The sequence below is a fragment of the Suillus clintonianus genome (genome assembly GCF_016758775.1).
Source record: "Suillus clintonianus strain FC179 chromosome Unknown DEU56scaffold_95, whole genome shotgun sequence".
Classification (NCBI taxonomy): domain Eukaryota; kingdom Fungi; phylum Basidiomycota; class Agaricomycetes; order Boletales; family Suillaceae; genus Suillus; species Suillus clintonianus.
This window is the reverse complement of record NW_024539319.1, coordinates 39573-58553: the sequence shown is the minus strand read 5'-3', so window position 1 is coordinate 58553 and position 18981 is coordinate 39573. Positions and strand designations below refer to the sequence as shown.

Below are 18981 nucleotides of genomic sequence, written 5' to 3'. Positions count from 1 at the left end.
AGTACATCATAGATTTTGAGTCAGTAGTACGTAGAAGAAACTGTCGATTGTCGAGGATAAAGAAAACTATTAGTACTAGTAGGAGTAACACAGTACACAGTTAGCAAGTATACATATCCAAACACCGTCAATGACGAATACATCTACTAGTATACACCTTTCCCTCCTTGTCATCCATCACTGCCTGATGCCGAATCAGACTCGGTGTCACTATGATGAGACTTCTGCCGCTTGGGTGCTACCGCAGAGGAATGCTCTGAAGCGATCCGTTTACCCCCGACATGATCTGTGTCGGGTATGGAGACATCATGATCGGACTTCTGCCGCTTAGGCTGTACTGCAGAGAAAGACGCTGAAGCAATCCGTTTTCCCTTGACACGATCCGCAAGAGCGACAGCATCATTCTTGAGCATGGTCATAGTAGATGCGAGCTCCTCATCGTCGGGAAGCTTGTCGAGATGGGAGTTGAGTAAACCAAGAATGGATTTGAAGGTAACGGGGTGGATCATGTTGTCCACCAGAACTCTACGCCACTCTGTCGCAAGGGGGATCAGGTCCTTGAAGTATGGGTGGAATTCATCTGTGAGACGCTTTTCATCTGCTGGATTCGCAAAAAAGGTAATCTTGAAGGCGGCACAGGATGCCAGATCAAGGCTTGTCCATCGATTCAGTAAGGAATTAGGCACGCGCTCCTGGCGCACCATGCCGTTGGGCCCACTGAACTTGATGCAAACCCAAGCGAAGACAAAAAACAGGGACTCCAGGTCATCTGCGTAACTTTGAACGACGTATGATATTGGTAGCGCCTCAGAATTGGAGGATGATTTCGGGGTTTTCGAGTTTTTGACCGATTTGGGAGCCTTCTTTGATTCCGCGGTCACCTGCTGCTGCAGGATTGCGACCTGGTTGAGAAGCCCGCGTGACATGAACGGGACTGTCCCCTGGCAAATGAATCAATAAAACTGAATACTTAATCAATAAGGTGTACTTACTGTACCGCCAATGGGATATTTGTGATCTGCAGTAATGCGAACTGCAAACTCCCAGTCAATGAGAAACCCTTCACTAATATCAAGTTCATCTAGGATCATCGCGTTGTTAAGGCTACAGTCCCGGTGCAAAATCCGACGTTCCTCCACTGCAGTTTGTTGGACTAATATCAGCGAGCGTCAGTCTAAGACACCTGCACCATAGACTGGATGCTTACTCTTGACAATATCCCTTAGTGCTCGCACAAACTCCTTGAGTGTCCGGAACATGTGAAGGGGGCGACCACATGGCTTCAAGACAAGACGCACATGAGTACGACTAGTGCCTCGGGTACTCCGGCGTTCCTTTAGCCGATATTTGTTGGTAATGTCGGGTTCGCCATCTGACCGCTCAACGACCCAATGGTCCACCAGCTTTGGAACACCGGGGACGTTATCCATCAATTCGAGCATCTTGATCTCGTTCAGGACTACGTGTTTGTCCTTGCCCAGAACCCAATGGTCTTTGATTATGAAGTCTTCATCGTCTAAGGTGACCAGATAGCAAACGGTTCCACGACCAACGAGGCCCCGGCTCGCAAAAAGTATTCTCTTGATGGTGTAGATGGTCTCCCCTACACGGATCTTGCCACAAGGTTCAGGTGATTGAGGGGAATAAGGGAATTGGGAAGGGAGAGGGGTAACCGAATAGATGCTCTCAGTCATCTCAGCCTGGGGTGCTTGGGATACGAGGCTAAGAAGGGGGGCACTGCGGGTTGCAGCGGGGTGTACTGGGAGGGGGGGGAGGGGGAGGGGAATTCTCTTCGTCCATTGAGTCATGTATAGCAGAGCCGCTCGGATTCTCTTCGGTTGAGTCAAGAGCAGAGTCGCTAGAGGAGTGATTGACTGATTCAAGAGCATCGCTGGACGACACTCCATCGGGATCCTCAGGGAATGGAAGGGAATCCGAGGTGGATGCGGCAATGGCATCGTCTGTCGTACTCCGTCGGGCAGGAGCGTTTCTGATGGGACGATAGCCACAGATATCTTTGGATCGGGGTGGTGAAACAGTCCTCGAGAAGGTAACCGTTGAGTCGTAACCGACACACTCCAAATTCCCAAACTTGATAGCGGCGATGATGTGTAAAAGTGTGTGAGGTTGTGTGTAAATGTTGAAGCAAGGGGATACAGCACCACCAGAGTGGTCATACATCAAGACTCTAAGGTGGCGATATTTGTCTGTGAATGATAATATGAGAGCGAAGCGCCTCCAGGGCTGTTCACTCATCATAAGATAGGCATGGGTATCCGCGACCTTCCCAAGTCGCATTGCGGGCTGGTATTGACTATGTGTGATTTCAGCTGATACCCTGATGTTTCCCCACTTCGCCGATATGTCATCAGATAGAACAAGATCCGGCTTGCGCTTGATGTTGCTGCCGGGCAACGGCTTCTGTGCACTGGCTGCACTCCATGTGCTGGTTGCGTAGCGCATTTTGTCTAGTTCAGGCCGTGACTTCGCCAAGCAGGCAGCCAGAGCATTGAGAAATGCTGCCACAATCTCTTCATAAGTGGCTTGCTGTGTGACATTGCCCTCCAACTCAACCTGAGCTGGAGGTTTACTGCCATTTTCAGGGGGGTCAACTGGAAGAGCCCAGTTCCAAGTCTTTGCTTCAGTGTCATACAGTGGCACTAGAGTACCGGGTGATGTTCCGCTGAATTTCTCGTTGATGCGTTGGTCGCGATGAAGGATTTTTCCCCAAGGTATTTTAAGGTCGCACGCATCAGGAAGAGTAATTGTGAAAGATGAGAATATTTGGGAAAGTAGGTGTCCTAGCGGTTGTGAGGCCTTTGGTGCATCCTCGTGAGTGACGAGCCGATTAAGCTCATCGGACATGATTTTGTTCATGGTAGGGACGTCGTTGACATCGGGGATAGACAGCAACGATGACAGTTTGATCCCGTTGTCAACCGTCCTGAAAAAGCATGCCATTTTTTTGGCACGATAAGAGTGAGACAAACGACGAGCTTACCGCGCCACATAGCGCCCATCAAAGTTTGGTATGCTCTAAGAATAAAACAGACGAGAATAACCATAGGCTAGAGACTCAATTGATACGAACATTGCATATGACAGTAAAAAAAAGGTAACCCTACTATGTCAAAGCTACATGGAAAGAGGAAAATATATATTCTTGTCCCAATACCTGTTGAGCCAAAACTGCGAAGCATGTTCCATGCTATTATACGGGGTAAGGCGGTTGTCCGCACTTGCACCAAAGCGAGGGACAAGGTTGACAGGTGCTCTGAGCTGGGTCACAGGTATGATATCACCCACCGGAGTACCATTGGAACGCTTCGCGCGTTTGAGCAAGTGGAGCTGCGTACTTGGCTCGCGATCATTGGTACCAGAGCCTTTTGGAACAATATCAAAGCGATGCACGTATACCAGAAAGCGGTCCTTCCATGACCAATTTGCTCCACTCTTTCCAATAGGACGCATGATAAGCCTGATTTGGCCGATAGTATGACCTATGACTTGATGATAAATAAATATTCAGCACGACATGAGAATAACGTACCACGAAGACCATCTGTAGGCCATAAGCATCTCGCATCATTGTTGATGATGACCGTGTCATAACGGCCAGAGGTCCAGGGATCAGAAGGGGGCGCACAATTGAGGGTCTGTGCAGGCCGTATGATGCTAGTATCGTGGAAATCGGTGTCTTGCAGCCGAAGCTTAAACCAGACTTGTAGTTTGTCGAAAGGAAGTGGAGTGGTGGGTCCAGCTCTTCTAGTCCCCCCAATAGTATGGATGTGATCCCTCCCGTGAGTAGCCTCCTGACGAAGAAAGTCGGCAATGGCTGGTCGTAAGTCAGGAAGGCCAAACTGAATGGCAGCATCGTCAACAGATAAGTTTCTGATGGAAGGGTCATAAGCAAGGTGAAATGCTGTGCGTTCGACAACAAACGAGCGCAATGGCACGGGGACTGTTCCCGTTTCCCTGTGCTGGAGGACCTTGGCGATTTCGAAGTAATTGGTGATTGGATGTGAATATCCAGGGTATTTGATTGTTGCCAGAAGGTCTGCTGGGATATCGTGATCGTGATCTGCTTTGAAATCAGCATCGTCGTCAGCATCGTCATCATCATCTGAACCCTGCTGCTTTGAGTCTGGCATATTGTCGAGCAGACTCATAGCGAGGTCAAAGCGGCGGCATTTATCAGCACGGTCAAGATGGCGACAAATCTGGGGGTCGTAGTTATTGTTATTGCTCGAGCGAGCAGGATCCTTTATTTCTGTTATATGCGCGTGCTCTGTGGTGTCGGCGGTCCATTGCAGAGGAACTCCAGTGTTCCTTATGCTCGGAACTATGGACTGCATGAGTTCGAGCTTTGGGATGTACCAGTTCTCGATGACCCTGCCACGCTGACCACGACGAAATCCACCATCTAAAATTGCATCTTTGTTGGCATGGAATTCTTCGAGGGCCGTGGAAATGCGGGTGAGTTGGATGTCGTCAATTACGGGTGACTGTACGAGGTACCGAAAGTCCATCAGAGCACGTATGGCAGTCATAACAGCACTAGGTACTGCATCTGCGCTGACTGCAATGATTGAGCGCTGGATGTCGCGTTGAGTGCGTCCTGTAACCTGTTTAAGCTTCGATATCCCACCACGAAAATGACGGAATCCAGTGATGGCCTGCAACACAGAGAACCGAAAATCAATCTCTGTATCACCAACTGCGCAAATAAGCCACTTCGCATCGTGGTCATAGAACTCGCGGTGAATGAGGTGAAGGAATTCAGGAGTGAGAAAATGTGATGGATCGCTGAGGAGCCAATCCAGCCAGAATGGGACATTCACGCCGTTCAAACGAAACTTCTGCGCCTCGCGAAAAAATCCCTCGATGTCGTTGGGATCGACCTTACTTCGTGCGATGGTCAGCTGGGAGAGTGTAGTTGCTCGTGTGCGAGGCTCATGACGGAAAGGGTCTCCAAACTGTTTATACATGGCCATAGTGACCGGGGAGGTTTTCCCGCCAACAGCAGCCAGCATCATGGCCTCTGGGGTGTCAACAATGTAACTTGCAAGTGGCGTAAAACAGTAGCGACTGTGTCCGACAGGGTCTGACAGCATGACCCCTTCACGAGCAGCATGCTTGAGTGGACGCAGAACGATATTCAAGCAGTCGTGAATGAGGCGATCCTCGAGTACACCCCGCATGCGTTTTTTCTTGTAAATAAATTTTGGGACGGGGAGTAGAGCAGTAAGCACAAATGCGTTCGAAGATGACTTGAGTCGCGTGGACATGCGTATGTTAGCAAGGCTGATAAGAAGGGGATGTGCGACTCTGTCGCCTGTCATGGTCGATATGTTTGTTTTGTCGGATGATAAGATGGTCCCAAGGAGTGTTGCACCTCTTGGTAAGGTTGACTATCCAAAAAAACGATAAGTATGATGACTCGCACAAATGAAACCATGCGTACCTGCATATTCCATGCATCATCACCAGTCATCCACTCTGAATACACGCGGCACAGCCGCTGCGCAGTGGTATACACCCTGCGAGGTGTAAAGTCCAGCTGATCATGAAAGGCAGGATTGTTGAGAAGGCTTGAGATACAATCCAGGGGATCACGCCAATACAACACAACGGGTGATTTCGTGGGATATGCTGTGGGTATTATTTGTGACATCCAACGCGGACCGCTGGGCAACATTTCCGCTCTGCCGCGTAGTTCCTTGGCCGAACGGAACGACAATGGAAGGGTCTTTATCTGAACCAGACACTTTCAAAAATTGTAAAAATTCTCAAAATTTTATTACTCACCATCTCGAGTGAAAGAAAACTGTTTATCTTCCCCATGCTCAATCCTGAGCGAAGTAGCCATGATCCAACTTCCCAGTCTTTCCAGCTGCTGAATGGATAATACAGATTTGTTGCACGGTGTTTGCTGTTCTCGTCAGAATTGAATAAATCAAGAAATGTGTAGCCCCTGCCGTATGATTGGGCGCAGTCAGGATATGAGTCGATAACTTTTGAGTCGTGAGTTGGTGTTTCCTCGTCATGAGCCTGGCTCTCACTGCCGCTCCCTCGAGACATCTCATCCCAATCTCCAAAACCACCAGACTCGGTGTCAGGAATATTCGGACCATTGTCCATATTGGTGTTCGGTTCATCATCCATACAGAAGTCATCAGATTCTGAGCGCATGCGTACCATATCCTGCAGCCATGCACTGCAGCCAGAGCGAGGTTGGCTCATGTGACGAGCAACAGCGACGTGGTCCTTGAAACTGCCTTTGCCGCACGAAGGACACTGGAATGACAACATGTGTATGCATGTGAGAATTCTGAGTTTCAGAAGAGGAATGCTCGGAATCAATACCCATTATTAGTTTTTCCAACTTAAACACTCATGTCCAAGTCCAGCCACGCACCAATCCATCTAAATATCTCTAGTGATGTAGTACCATCAGCGTCACATATGACTCCTATGTGCCCGCAATACACCAATAAGTGGCAAACCAGCCATGTTCTGGGTGACTCTGGCAGTGGTATCGCTGATTTGTATGATGTGGCCAATGCTATTGGCTCAATGGTAAGTGACCGTTATCTTACTAGGCAATGCTTGTTAATGTGTGTACAGACCATCAATGATGTCGACGAACTCGAAGCCAACCTCATCATGGACCTCGCAAGGGCCCGACGCGATATATATATTGCGGAGAAAACACTTGCTGATTGTGTCGTCCGAGAACACGAGGCCATGGCAAACCTTTCAAAACACAAGTCGGCCCTTTCTAAGCGGAAGCTTGACAAGGCGGATGTAGGACTGGGTCATATGCGCATCACATTCAAGAAACATGGTCTTTCTCACTACCCAGCGCCTCACAATTTTCATGGTAAGTATGCCTACCATGTACACGGTACTACCAACTAACACCTTCATATCATAGACTCATTTGTATCCTGCCATCCAGTAACCATCCAGTTGGACTAATGACAAGTAACTTTCTTTTGAGTTGTATCAAATAGAAACCTTGTATTTAGCCGTACTAGTACCTAGTAGCAGTAAATACAATGGATATGAAATTTTATTTTGTCTTGACATTTGACTTCGCGACGCAGATCCATATGCTTCGAATTGTGACTTCTATTTTCTAAGCACAGCGCTGTGCCACATGGCACTTTTTCCTCGAGTGACATCACCACTCGAGGAAAAAGTGCCATGTGGCTTGCATCATGTGACGAGCTGGGACTCTGCGTAGTATTTTCTAAGTATTTTACGGATGAATGCTGTGAGCAGCTGTACATCCTGTGAGCTCTGTCCTTCTGTGGGTGACTGTGGGGAACTATCGATGCCTCTGGGAGAGATTTGCTGTGAGCTCTGTCGCGCTGTGGGCTACTGTGGGAAACTGTGGGAACTGTGGGAAACTGTCGAAAATGTTGATGTCTGTGGAGAAATTTGGGATTTACTGATGAAGGTTATGCATTATGCAATATGCATTATGCGGTCAATTACATGGGAACGCCGTCGGGATCCAACAAAGTCCATGCATTATGAGACTTATGCATTGTTAGCATATGCATTATGAGCATTTCAACTGTACTATAACGCATACCAACGTCCATCGAGTATGAAGTCACGTCTCATAGTGTTTTCTTCATAATCACAACGAGCAGATTCCGAACTTTGCTACCAGGGCGAAAATGTTTCAAGCATCACATGCATCACAGCCAGTACTTCTCTTTCACACCGATCCTGCAACTGTGGCAAAAGGCAGCGCAGCAACTTGATTCGATCCGGAAGCTCTCATTTGGCTGCCATGTGTCTTCATATCAGTTCTTATCAATCATCGATGGGTAGCTGCATGGTCTCAACGTTGCAAATGGACTGATGCGGCGCACTTCCTTAGATTTAAATAAAGTCATGGCGCTGCAAAGGCCCAGGATTACATTCTCCACTGTCCTGACTCCAGATGGATCCCATCACCAGCAGTCTCACCGTTCTTCAGCTCGTTCAAATGATAGGGCAAGCTTCAGCTCTTTTGTTAGGATATGTTGCTTCCGTGCGCAACGCCGACTTGTCTTGCCGGAGCCTGCTTAATGAGCTCAGCTCAATCGGCGGAGTCCTGACCACTGTGGTGGACATTGAGAAATATGGCTCTCTTCCAGACAATCTCCGTCGCGCATTTTCGATTTTGATAGCTGATGATGGACCAGTCGCAAAATTACAGGTGGACTTGAAGAAGATCCTACCAAACGAACAGGAAAGCAGGAAGATGAAGACGATGACTAGATTGACATGGCCATTCAAGGGAAAGGAAGCAGGAGCAATCGCCGATAAGTTGAAACAATATTGCGGCGAGATTACAAACATTCTAGCAATTGATACATGGTGAGCTGACTCGCTTGTTATGATCGCTAATTCTAATGCAGCGTAAGGATCACGCTCAAGGAAGTCGATCGAGGCATCAAGAAAGTCGATTTAGGAATCCAGGAAGTCGGTCGAGGAGTCCATGAAGTTGATTGAGGAGTCCAGGAAGTCGATCGAGGCATCAAGAAAGTCGATCTAGGAGTCCAGGAAGTCGGTCGAGGAGTCCAGGAATTAAAAGTGATGCAAGAGGCACATGTGAAAGGTGAGATGACGAGTGCCAGGTACCTCCTCACCCAGTTGAAACGATGCGTAGCCGAGGAACGTCAGAAGTTCCTTCAATGGATGAGCCCAGCACCTTGTGCTGAAAAGCACGATATCTCCCGTCGCCAGCGCAACGCCGCCACCGGTCGTTGGATTTTCCAGGCCGAGCAGTACAAGACCTGGAATTCATCTGATCATGCATTCCTATGGTTGAACGGCCAGCGTAAGTTTTGTTACATTCACCATTAATTGAAGACTACTGACATTCAAAACAGCTGGGAGCGGAAAGACCATCCTTGCGTGAGTTTCGACACGTTTGGAGTGCTTTTGGAGAGCATCGATTGACTTTTAAACATTCAGTTCCGCCGTTATTGACGAAATTCAAGGCGGCGAGCAAGCCGAACCCCAGACGCTCGCGTATTTCTATTGCAATTTCCAAGATGAGCAGACGACAATCGCAGCTGCGGTGTTGCGTTCCTTGGTTGTTCAGCTTCTCCGGCAATCTAAAGACGACTGGATCACCAAGATACGCGAGCCGAAGCAGCAAGACCGGAACGCAGAAGCGGATTTCGTTTCCCTGCGAGAGCTAGGACAGCAACAGCGAAACGCAGAGCGTTTTCCTACAGATCTGGGATTTCTGCGAAAAATTCTCGTTGAAGTGTCTAAGCTGGTTGACCGACCAGTCCTCGTGATTGACGCCTTGGATGAATGCAAGGAATACCCTGATTTGGTAGAACACCTTGTAGACCTTGCTGAAGATGCTCGACTACGACTTTTCGTCACCGGTAGAAGTGAGAAAGACATTCAAGACGCCTTCCATGATCTCTCCACCATGTCGTTGAAGGACAGCGCAGAACAGATGAAAGCAGATATATGCGTGCACATCACTGAACAGCTGAAGACTCATAAGCGTTTGTCGCGCCTACCTGACACGCTTAAAACGATAGTTGTAGAGAAATTGTTAGAGAAGGCCAAGGGCATGTAAGTAAAGCAGCCTTCACTCACTCCTCCACAATTCATGGTTGTATGATCACATGCAGGTTTCGCTGGGTTCAGTGTCAACTGGACGAAATCCGGCGTTGCGCAAGAGATATCGACATCAAGAACGCCCTCGACGATCTTCCGGCTGGACTGGACGAAACTTATGATCGGATCATTCGCGACATCCAACAAAAAGGGCGAGGTTATGACCAAATTGCACAGAGTTGCTTGCGTTGGCTGGCTGGCGCATTTACCCCGTTGACCCTTGACCAGCTCAATGAAGCGATAATGATCGAAGTTGGACAGCCGGATCTCAATATGGACCTTGGCGTGATGGACCCTATGGATATCGTGGTCGCGTGCGGAAGTTTTGTGACCTATGACGAGACAACTGGCATCGTTGCTCTATCTCATTATAGCGCCAAAGTATGATTTGTCGACCTTCATCCTACTGGTTCGCTGATGCGTTACGCAACCAGGAATACCTGATCAGTCATCGTCCTGCTAATAACATCCTGAAATCAGTCTCAGATATGCATGCGCGTATCTGCGAGCTTTTGATCACGTATGTCTTATGTGACTCTATTCACGAGGGGTGTGCGAAAGGTGAGATACTATATGTTTCATTTAAGAGTTATGAAACTGACGGTGTTTGTATAACCACAGGTTTTACTGCAGCTCACGTTTCCGGTGGTAGCAAAGACCATCCATTGCTGAGCTATGCGGTTAAAGCTTTAACGCACCTTCGTCATGTCGAGGATGAGGATTCTTGCGTTATGGCTGCCCTGCGGCGGTTACACTTTGAGTTTCTTCACAACACGGAGAAACATTCCCTGCTCGAAGTCTACTTCAACCATTAACCGACGGCGGGCAGTCGAGCGTCACTTCCCTCTCACTTTTATTCATCCCCATTCGGTTCGGAAATCCATGGATGGTGGAAACCCTCGTCAAGGAGCAAAACGATCTCCTGGACATGGATGTTGCCTGTGGTTTCGGTTCTCCCTTGATTTTTGCCATATCCTCGAACACCGTCTTTCTCAGAGTTTTCCTGACACTGGGCATCGACCTCAACAAGCCGTCTTCCGTCCAAACTTCTTTGTACCATAAGCAGGATTTTCCTCCAGGCTCCTATACTCCAGTTTCGTGGGCAGCTGCGATTGGGAGCAAAGTGGCTGTGGACCTGTTGCTGTCACGACCGGAGGTCAACCTGCCTGATGACATTCTGCACACGGCCGTCGTGTCCACGCAGCGGTCTCCTGAAATCATTAACAAACTATGTCAACGCGGCGCGGATGTCTCTTTAACTGTCGACGGGTCCACCCTTATCCACACTTTGCTATCGCAATTTGGGCCAAGAACTGATACAAACCAATGGCTACCAGTCGTAAAAACGCTTATTGGTGATCTTTCTGTGCAGGACTGGACAGCCAGAACAGTACTCCACATTGCTCTTGACAATCATCTGAGTGATATTGTCGCATATCTCCTCGAGCAAAATGCACAACTGACAGCGACAGCGACTCTCCATCGAGACATTTGGATCTGGGCTAAAAAGAGAAAGTGGTTCGCCAAGGTTGGAGCAGCGATAGACGCTGCTGAACAACCGTCCACCAGAATTTTGGGGAAGATCATTGACGCTACTGCGACATTGCAACTCGTCGAGTTTCCAGGCGCAGTCACTACCGATCATGACGACCCCAATCCCATTTGCGCTGTTGTTGTTTCTGTCATTAATAGGAAGCCACCCGCACCGTTTTGGTTTAGGTTTTCAGATCCGCATCGGATGTTCAGCCTGGAGGCTGATCTTTCACGCGGTAAATCGTCACTTCAATCCAACACCCAATCCTCCCCTCGAAACGATGAACTCGCTACACTCAAGTGCCGCTTTTCACGGCTAAGGTATTATCAGAAAACCTGTAGCCGCCTGTTCGACTACCATCAAGGAGACGCGGTTACCAGCATGTTGCGGCAGTTAACCCAGGAGAAAGACTCGACTGGCGATTCCCTTTTTCTTCAGATGACATTCCAAACAGACGACAAGGTTTATGATCATGATTACACACTTGATATCTACCGAGGTCCTTTGCACTAGTTTCTTATGTGCTACCGCATACTACACAAGCGCCAGTGTCATATCAAAGTTCATATATAGACGGTTTCGCATAACTTCACGCATCGAACTACTGTACATATTCGACACTAGTCGCGGGAACCACAGCTCTACTATAGCTAAGTCTGATTACTCAGTAGAAATGCGCAACACAGGTATTATCCATGCATCGTGGAGTGGAGCTGGCTCTTTGAGCAATCGAAAAATATTGATGTACTCTAATAGGACATTAGGAGACGAGATCAATATGAGTCGAGAGGAAGGAAATGTGTACTCACCGAAAACCGTCGTGAGAGAAGTCGAGGGAGTCAAACTGGAAGAGGTCACCGTACGTGTTGCTTTATAATGCGTGTCCACCATGTACATGATGTACATACCACGAATCCTTGATCCCGAAAAGTAAAACGTACGAGAGCACAGCTTGAGTACTGAACGTGCATGGAACACAGTCACGTCAACACGGGTGAGGCCATCATTCTGTGCAAACAGGAGACGTAAGAAACAAAGACCACATTGAATGCCCACCTACCAGTCAATTCTGCTATGGAGAGACCCGAAGGGTCTACTCCGAGTCATCCAAGAAAATAGCCGATAGGTATGAGACTTGATGCAGAACAAAGCCTTCGGAAATTCGCCCTGAGCGGTTCCTAAAGATCGAAATCGCGTCAGGTACCAAGCCAAAGCAATGAGCAGTCGCTGTGACCACAACTCAACGAGTTGTTGTATGAGTTGGTCTCAAAGCGACTGCTCAGTAAAAATGCGTCTTGGAAGAACGTATGAATGAAACTACTGTCTTTGCGGGCATTTCAATGAGTAGTGATGGGTCGCAACAACTCAAAGCCTAGTGGGCCCGAAGATACTGTCCATTGGTCAGTAAAATTGAACCAGCAGATGTGTACTACGGTCTTGAGCTTCGCGGGAATTTCAAAGAGGAGCAGGGAACATAGCTAGACCTGCTGAAGGGCACTGACAGTCTGACACTAGCTGTCACTACTCGAAAACAGGATAACTGACAAGCGCTCACATACCCGGGCCTCACCGGACTTTGCCGAAGTACTGTATATTACCAATCAGCCACAACCCTCGGTCGGCGATTGGTGTATTGAAGCGGCCCAAACGACCTCAAGACCCTCTGCTCAAGGTGCGTCCCATCATCGTATGACCCAAATAACACTAATGTAGACTTTGCGCAGGCTCAAAATCATGTGAGTACAGGAGGAAGGAGACACGGCAGAACAGAGGAAAGCCTTGACAGAAATCACTAACGAAACCCCATCCCCACAGCTCCCCAAATGGCTCAACGCGTCACCCTCCGTAAACGTCAACCCTACAACACCACCTCAAGCCGCAGACGCATCGTAAAGACGCCAGGTGGAAAACTCGTATACCACCACCTCAAGAAACTTGCCACTCAGCCTAAATGCGGTGATTGCGGTATTGGTCTTCCTGGTGTACGTCTTTTCGGTTTTGCTCGATCCTTGGGTGGATCTTGAATATCGTGTGGGTATAGGTCCCTGCTCTCCGCCCCCGCCAATACGCAACGATCTCAAAGCGCCAGAAGACAGTGTGCAGGGCTTATGGTGGTTCGCGATGCGGAGACTGTGTCAAGTCGCGGTGCGTCTCTTCATTACCTCGCGGCCTACTGCTGATTTAACTCTGGGGCGCGAACAGCATTCTACGAGCATTCCTTGTCGAGGAGGCAAAGATAGTCAAGAAGGTCATCAAAAGCCAACAGAAGGCAGGAGGCCGCAAGTAAATACTTTGGCCCCTTTGGAGTGGTCGTTTTATGGCTATTGATATTCATGCATTTTCACTTCGTCTATCGCATCTATGTAGAACCGGCGCACCAAAATTCAGACCGAGGAGGTCAGTATGCAGTTCTTAATGCTCAGTGTGGTGTAAGTCTTAGGCACAGTCAATGTCCTTCAAGTGGTGTTACATAGGAGAATGCATCGAGACCAGAACATATAACCTTATATTGTAAGATATCAGAAGAATGTTCCATAAACAGATCCATCCAACACTCTCATATCCCTATCCTCGGTCCTCGGCAAAGTGTAGTGGTCGGGGAACACTAGGTCCTTCATAGTCTGCAAAAGGATCGTCTTCTTTCTTGTCATCCTTCTCAAAGCCATGTCCCAAATACTCTCCGCCCTCGTAAGAGTAGTCAGGAGGTTTAGCGTCTGAAGGTGGCGGCCCAAGCGGTGGAGCATAGGCTGGTTGGTATTCAGGATCATAAGGTCGGTTGTAGTGTGCCGGGAAAAGGTCCAGTCTCGCCTGGTTCGAGGGTGCCCTCGAGGCATTCGCAGGGCTCATAGGATCAACCACTTGACGGTAATAAGCAAAGGCGGCAGATGTGAACAATAGGCAAAGAACTTCAAATTCGTTAGCTCCACTGTAGGATCAACAGGTGTAAATACGCACTGATTTCGAATACGGTAGCCACGATCTCGCTCCACGAGTCATGGTTCCACTCATCATTGCAATCTGCAGTAAGGTAAGATTCGGTATGAAAGAGCCATGCCCCGACACTCACAAGACGTAGCGTCAGCAAGGTCCATCGGCCCTGGGTCAGAGCCCCATATTCCGAATGCCTACTTAGAAATAAGCAACGCGTCACGACAAGCTATGTAAAAGCACTGACAGTGTCCACATTTCCATCCATCGAAACATTTATACATTCATTTATGAGCTCACCCTACGCACACATGAGTCAAAACTTTCAAAAACGAGCAAATAAGTAAGCTCACCTTGTAAGTGAAATGAGTGACACAGCGCATCAAGCCGACGCCAACAACAAGAAGACCCGCAATACAGGTTAAAAACGCATACATCCTAACCATCCACGCACGTTGCTACCACGTTGGTGTTAGCACTGGCGACGTCGTCGTTGCATTGCACAAACAACTCACAGTCAACAAGCTGTAAATGCCGAATAGCTCGATCCCGAGTGCGACGGAATAGAGGACGCCTTGGACTATAGCCAGTGGAGCAAGTTTATGATAAGCGCCTACGCCACAGGGTGTGAGCTCGTGTATATATGTACTGAAACGAGAAGACGACTGACCATTCTGATCGACTTGTAGTTCTTTGAAAGATGTAATCTGCAGACAAGCTCAAGAATGGATCGACGGAGGACAAACCAGTTACCTACAGTCCTAGAAAGACCACGACGGTTAATGTGTGTCACGTTGACCTCAAACTGACGAGACTTACCATGCCAAAGCCCATATGGTCCCCATTACCGAAACTTCATAACGACGATGAGCATAGTAGAATATAAACGAGACTAGAACATACACGCAAGAACAACGGGACGCAGACTTCTGCCATAGACGCGATTTACGAATGCATAAGGCGGAGGCGCTCCTGCAAGGATATAACATAGTAAGCGCTCTGTGCACCCCCTTCGCTGCTGTTGCGAAACGCACCTGGCGGAGGAGCTCGTCTCGCGTTCATGATAATAGTGTCGTGGTATTACTTAGAGGATGGTATAGGCCCTAGGGTATCAGATTTAGTGGATGTAGAGGTGTGACGTGCTGCACGACGCATTGCCCCTGCCAGCGCAGTCATGCATGGTTTCAAGCTCAGTTTGAACGGGTTGGCGTCTAAAACATGCCCTTGTTTCATCATCGCTTACGCGCGTCTGTTGAGATGTCTGGAATTCCTCTGGCACCTGCACCCCGGGCACCAGGCCCAGCGCCACCAGTTCCTGCAGATGATTTGTTACTTCAAGATGCCTTTTGAATAGGACTTTGACCGAAGGCTTCATAGTACGCAAGAGTATGGCATCAGGGAGGAATTCATTCAGAAGTTCAATGGACCCGGATGGGGGAAATGTCAACGATTGACAACCAGCCAGTCTGTATCGTTACATTGCATCATTTGCTAATTGAATTTGTAGCAACGAATCGTAGTGCCATTCACGCGACAAAAGACCTCCTGAGATAGGTCCCTTGCGAAGGACTATATTCCAGTCCAAATGAATCGAGAGCACAGCGACGGCTCATTCATTTATTGAGACGAATGATTATATTCAGATCATACAGGACAAATCATAACGTTAGGCCTCCACGCAAGAGTTTGCAACATCCCCCCCTTGACTTGCTTGCTGTAATGCGACAGTGGAAATCTCCGAGACGCGTCACAATTTCAGTTCTGCCAACACGACCAGCTGCACGGGCTTACGAAAAAAGGCTTTGACGGCTCCAGGGCACGCCGTCTGGCCTGCGAGAGTTTGACAAGCGGCATCCACGACGTAAAATCTGAAAGAGACATCGTAAAATGTTCGTTAGTGCCAAACCGGATCTCGGCAGCGCGCCATTACCAGCAGACCTGGAATTCACGACCGTCAAGGTATACCTCATCGGCGACTTGGCATGGTTAGTTGGCGTGTCTTTGCCGGCACATACCAGCCTTTCTCATTCATGCGGTAGTTTGCCATTTCGGTTGCACTCTGCAGTGCCTACCGCTAAGTTCTAACTCTTCGTCACAAGATCGAGTAGGGAAGAAGAGATGTTCGAATCACTCCGGATAACGTGGTTGAGACTGCGCGGAATACGAGCTCCAATACGCACCATCACTCCCCCGAGTGATACAAAGGCTTGGTTGTATACACCATAGTAGTTAGTACCCTAGCCTGAGACTTCGCAACTGTTCATGCAAATGATCAATTTCCGCCTGATATTCAGCGTGACCCTTGGTGCAACCCTCAACGAGACCTTCGGCACGACCCTCAACGAGACCCTCGGCGCGACCCTCAGCGAGACCCTCAGCATGACCCAATGTCCTCAACTACAACGACTCATCAGTCAGTGTCATGACCGCCACTCTGATAGTCACGTGACCCTTTTCCTATTGCATCGAAGTCTACCGAGTTGCATCATGTGTACTTCCGCTTCGCTTCAGACTGTGACCAGTTCGCTTCGCGGCGACACCAACTCGTACTGCAGTAACCAGTTTCATATGCAAGCTGCTGTAACTTACTGTTACAAAGTTGCTACGGCAACTTGTCGACTGGCCGAGGAACGAGATCGAGTCGATATATTCACTTTGCGCTGGTAAGCCTTTTGCGATCCCTCAAATTTAGTTGTCTTTCAAGTGGAAAAGCCATGCAGTTAACAAATTGAGTGCGAATGTAACACTTGACTAAGGTGCCGCGTCAGCTAGCCCTACTAAATCGAACGGAGAAATATGTCCACTTCGATTTTAGTCGGAAAAAACTGACTCGGAAGAAATAATGTCGTAACGAGGACGATTTTGAGACGGAGAATACGACGGAAGTATCGTGGTGAATATAAAATCCAGTCAGCGCATGTATGGATGCCAGCCAGAGTTCCTTCAGCATGGCGAGGACTGCTTTAGAAGTAGTGCACGTCAATGCTGGCGATGGTTATGATCAACCCCTGGAGAAATTTTTCATACCCGACCTACTCGCAAGATGGCCGTTTCCCCGTCGTCTCAACCACTACTATCCCAAAGTCCGTGCCGAATCATCTGCTTGGCTTGAAAGCTTTAAAGCCTTCAGCCCCAAAGCCCAAGATGCCTTCAACCGCTGCGATTGCAGTAAGACACGGTTCATAATATTTTTTTCGGTATATTCACAGGTCTTTTTTTAGGTCTTCTAAGTTGTTTAGCCCACCCCATCGCGAAAGAAGGTCAGCCCTAGAAATATACCAGCTGAAGATTTACTGAGGAGTTCGCACAGAGCACGTTCGCAGCGCTTGCGATTTCACCAATCTTTTGTTTTTCATAGATGAATACACAGATATATCAGAAGAGGGTGAGGCCCGCAAACAAAAGGACGCCGTCATGGATGCTCTGCGTCACCCTCATGAGCCGCGTCCCAAAGCAGAATGGGTCGGTGGAGAAATCGCTCGCCAGTGGGTGGTTTGCTATCTGATGTGTGATGTTGAGACTTACCACGCCGACAGATTCTGGGAACGCACCATACGCAATGCTAGCGGCCAGTCGCAGAAGCGGTTCATCGCAGCATTCGATGAATTTCTAGAGGGCGTAGTCCAGCAGGCTATTGACCGAAGCGGACATCATATTCGTGATATCCAAAGTTACTTTGACGTGCGCCGCAAGTCGGTCGGAGCAAGGTCTGGGTTCGCACTTTTGGAGCTGGGTCTTGATATCCCAGATGAAGTAATTTCTCACCCGGTGGTTCAAGATATGGAGATGGCATCCATTGACATGATCTTTCTCAATAATGTCAGTGATCTTCCTACGGACATAGTGCCAATAACACTCATAAAATTGCATGGCCAAAGGATATCGCATCCTACAATGTGGAGCAAGCGCGCGGAGATGAGGGTCACAATATAGTGACAATTGTCATGCACGAACTTGATACGGATGTCAACGGTGCTATATTATGGGTGGCGGATTGCCATGCAAAACTCGAGACGAAGTTCTTGGAGGCCATGGCAGCCATTCCGAAATGGGAAGAGCTCATTGACTCGCAGGTTAGGGAGTACTGCGATGGCTTGGGAAACTGTGTGCGTGCGAACAATGACTGGAGCTTCGAGAGTGAGAGGTACTTTGGCACGGATGGTCTGGAGGTTCAAAGGAAAGGATGGCTTTTGCTGATGCCGAGAGATCGACTGAAAGGCCGTGAAGAGATTGGACCTGTACTTGTTGGACAGCCCCATTGAATGGCTCATTTCTTAAGTAAGTTAATAGACTTCCAACCTAATTTACGGACAAGACTTATAGCTTGTGAAAACGTGGCCGGGCGGGAGAAGGCGGGAGCCTATCAGAGTCCAGTGACAGCGGAAAAATACAAATGATCTGAGCGACAATTCCAAGAGCGAGCCGCATCTAAAGATACGACAATTTACCCAGGATCTGGTGAGCTTTAGCTACAGATCGTCATGTTTTGTAGACAAGATCACGAGACATAGAGGCAGTCAGCCATGGTTTATTTGAAGAGAGTTTGATCAGCCTTTAAGAGGCTTTGATGACTTGAAGAGGTTCAAGACGCCTCTCTACATCAGACGGGCTCAGGCTCGGAGCTTAGTGAAAGTGAACGGACACCTGTAAAAAGATGAGTACGAAGGTTCCCTAGATTTCTTATTACTGATTTCACATAGCCGTGAAATGTTACCTCTTCACACGCGGACCTTGGACGCACTCGGCGAGTCGGTACGCGACTAAGGATGCACTTCAGTCTTGCACGGTTGTTGCACGGTAGTCCTAGTTTCAAGTTTGCACTGGCAGACGTCTGACTCTGGCTGCGATTTTCAAGCTCCGATTCAGACTTCCCG

General features: G+C 48.5%; 9 protein-coding genes across 9 annotated transcripts; 6 read left to right on the top strand and 3 right to left on the bottom strand.

Annotated features, from left to right (window-relative positions):
• Positions 1–170: 170 nt before the first annotated feature.
• On the bottom strand, positions 171–2961 carry DEU56DRAFT_916909 (uncharacterized protein; the record flags this gene model as incomplete). Its single annotated transcript, XM_041357920.1, has 4 exons — positions 171–941; positions 993–1153; positions 1208–1708; positions 1761–2961. The coding sequence occupies 4 exons, from the start codon at positions 2959–2961 to the stop codon at positions 171–173; spliced, it is 2634 nt and encodes an 877-aa protein (XP_041204158.1).
• A 174-nt stretch (positions 2962–3135) lies between these two features.
• On the bottom strand, positions 3136–6312 carry DEU56DRAFT_873241 (uncharacterized protein; the record flags this gene model as incomplete). Its single annotated transcript, XM_041355847.1, has 5 exons — positions 3136–3500; positions 3551–4939; positions 5090–5411; positions 5465–5755; positions 5809–6312. The coding sequence occupies 5 exons, from the start codon at positions 6310–6312 to the stop codon at positions 3136–3138; spliced, it is 2871 nt and encodes a 956-aa protein (XP_041204157.1).
• Positions 6313–6465: 153 nt separating this feature from the next.
• DEU56DRAFT_916907 (uncharacterized protein) lies at positions 6466–6981 on the top strand (the record flags this gene model as incomplete). The annotated part of the gene is made up of 3 exons (XM_041357919.1): positions 6466–6579; positions 6628–6883; positions 6938–6981. The coding sequence occupies 3 exons, from the start codon at positions 6466–6468 to the stop codon at positions 6979–6981; spliced, it is 414 nt and encodes a 137-aa protein (XP_041204156.1).
• An 832-nt stretch (positions 6982–7813) lies between these two features.
• Positions 7814–8506, top strand: DEU56DRAFT_591827 (uncharacterized protein). The gene is made up of 3 exons (XM_041346975.1): positions 7814–7840; positions 7890–8328; positions 8440–8506. The coding sequence occupies exons 2-3, from the start codon at positions 7961–7963 to the stop codon at positions 8471–8473; spliced, it is 402 nt and encodes a 133-aa protein (XP_041204155.1). The 5' UTR covers positions 7814–7840; positions 7890–7960; the 3' UTR covers positions 8474–8506.
• On the top strand, positions 8507–8960 carry DEU56DRAFT_591828 (uncharacterized protein). Its single transcript, XM_041346976.1, has 3 exons — positions 8507–8620; positions 8672–8842; positions 8895–8960. Exons 1-3 carry the CDS (start codon positions 8599–8601, stop codon positions 8921–8923), a joined length of 222 nt encoding a protein of 73 aa, XP_041204154.1. The 5' UTR covers positions 8507–8598; the 3' UTR covers positions 8924–8960.
• A 1306-nt stretch (positions 8961–10266) lies between these two features.
• Positions 10267–11767, top strand: DEU56DRAFT_591797 (uncharacterized protein). Its single transcript, XM_041346974.1, has one exon. The coding sequence runs from the start codon at positions 10532–10534 to the stop codon at positions 11690–11692; it is 1161 nt and encodes a 386-aa protein (XP_041204153.1). The 5' UTR covers positions 10267–10531; the 3' UTR covers positions 11693–11767.
• Positions 11768–12766: 999 nt separating this feature from the next.
• DEU56DRAFT_863292 (ribosomal protein L34Ae) lies at positions 12767–13627 on the top strand. Its single transcript, XM_041355357.1, has 5 exons — positions 12767–12851; positions 12904–12915; positions 12995–13161; positions 13221–13324; positions 13382–13627. Exons 3-5 carry the CDS (start codon positions 13003–13005, stop codon positions 13464–13466), a joined length of 348 nt encoding a protein of 115 aa, XP_041204152.1. The 5' UTR covers positions 12767–12851; positions 12904–12915; positions 12995–13002; the 3' UTR covers positions 13467–13627.
• A 1-nt stretch (position 13628) lies between these two features.
• On the bottom strand, positions 13629–15297 carry DEU56DRAFT_826845 (uncharacterized protein). Its single transcript, XM_041354364.1, has 10 exons — positions 15142–15297; positions 15011–15079; positions 14926–14960; positions 14778–14814; positions 14623–14720; positions 14461–14565; positions 14355–14408; positions 14247–14304; positions 14135–14197; positions 13629–14085 (listed from the first exon to the last, which is right to left on the bottom strand). The coding sequence occupies exons 1-10, from the start codon at positions 15167–15169 to the stop codon at positions 13745–13747; spliced, it is 888 nt and encodes a 295-aa protein (XP_041204151.1). The 5' UTR covers positions 15170–15297; the 3' UTR covers positions 13629–13744.
• Positions 15298–16612: 1315 nt separating this feature from the next.
• DEU56DRAFT_826838 (terpenoid synthase) lies at positions 16613–18437 on the top strand. Its single transcript, XM_041354363.1, has 5 exons — positions 16613–17275; positions 17329–17367; positions 17418–17592; positions 17644–17926; positions 17986–18437. The coding sequence occupies exons 1-5, from the start codon at positions 17029–17031 to the stop codon at positions 18367–18369; spliced, it is 1128 nt and encodes a 375-aa protein (XP_041204150.1). The 5' UTR covers positions 16613–17028; the 3' UTR covers positions 18370–18437.
• The last annotated feature ends 544 nt before the right edge of the window (positions 18438–18981 follow it).

Coding starts and splice junctions, on each gene's coding strand:
- DEU56DRAFT_591797 (XM_041346974.1), top strand. CDS start 10,532: ATGGTGGAAACCCTCGTCAAGGAGCAAAACGATCTCCTGGACATGGAT.
- DEU56DRAFT_591828 (XM_041346976.1), top strand. CDS start 8,599: ATGCAAGAGGCACATGTGAAAG. Junction 8,621..8,671: donor GCAAGAGGCACATGTGAAAG/GTGAGATGACGA, acceptor AACGATGCGTAG/CCGAGGAACGTCAGAAGTTC. Junction 8,843..8,894: donor CCTATGGTTGAACGGCCAGC/GTAAGTTTTGTT, acceptor CATTCAAAACAG/CTGGGAGCGGAAAGACCATC.
- DEU56DRAFT_826845 (XM_041354364.1), bottom strand. CDS start 15,169: ATGAACGCGAGACGAGCTCCTCCGCCAG. Junction 14,566..14,622: donor GCATTTACAGCTTGTTGACT/GTGAGTTGTTTG, acceptor CCAACGTGGTAG/CAACGTGCGTGGATGGTTAG. Junction 14,198..14,246: donor CCTTGCTGACGCTACGTCTT/GTGAGTGTCGGG, acceptor ACCTTACTGCAG/ATTGCAATGATGAGTGGAAC.
- DEU56DRAFT_826838 (XM_041354363.1), top strand. CDS start 17,029: ATGGATGCCAGCCAGAGTTCCTTCAGCATGGCGAGGACTGCTTTAGAA. Junction 17,368..17,417: donor CCACCCCATCGCGAAAGAAG/GTCAGCCCTAGA, acceptor GAGTTCGCACAG/AGCACGTTCGCAGCGCTTGC. Junction 17,593..17,643: donor GGTGGAGAAATCGCTCGCCA/GTGGGTGGTTTG, acceptor CCACGCCGACAG/ATTCTGGGAACGCACCATAC.
- DEU56DRAFT_863292 (XM_041355357.1), top strand. CDS start 13,003: ATGGCTCAACGCGTCACCCTCCGTAAACGTCAACCCTACAACACCACC. Junction 13,162..13,220: donor GCGGTATTGGTCTTCCTGGT/GTACGTCTTTTC, acceptor GTGTGGGTATAG/GTCCCTGCTCTCCGCCCCCG. Junction 13,325..13,381: donor GGAGACTGTGTCAAGTCGCG/GTGCGTCTCTTC, acceptor GGGCGCGAACAG/CATTCTACGAGCATTCCTTG.
- DEU56DRAFT_591827 (XM_041346975.1), top strand. CDS start 7,961: ATGGATCCCATCACCAGCAGTCTCACCGTTCTTCAGCTCGTTCAAATG. Junction 8,329..8,439: donor GCAGGAGCAATCGCCGATAA/GTTGAAACAATA, acceptor ATCACGCTCAAG/GAAGTCGATCGAGGCATCAA.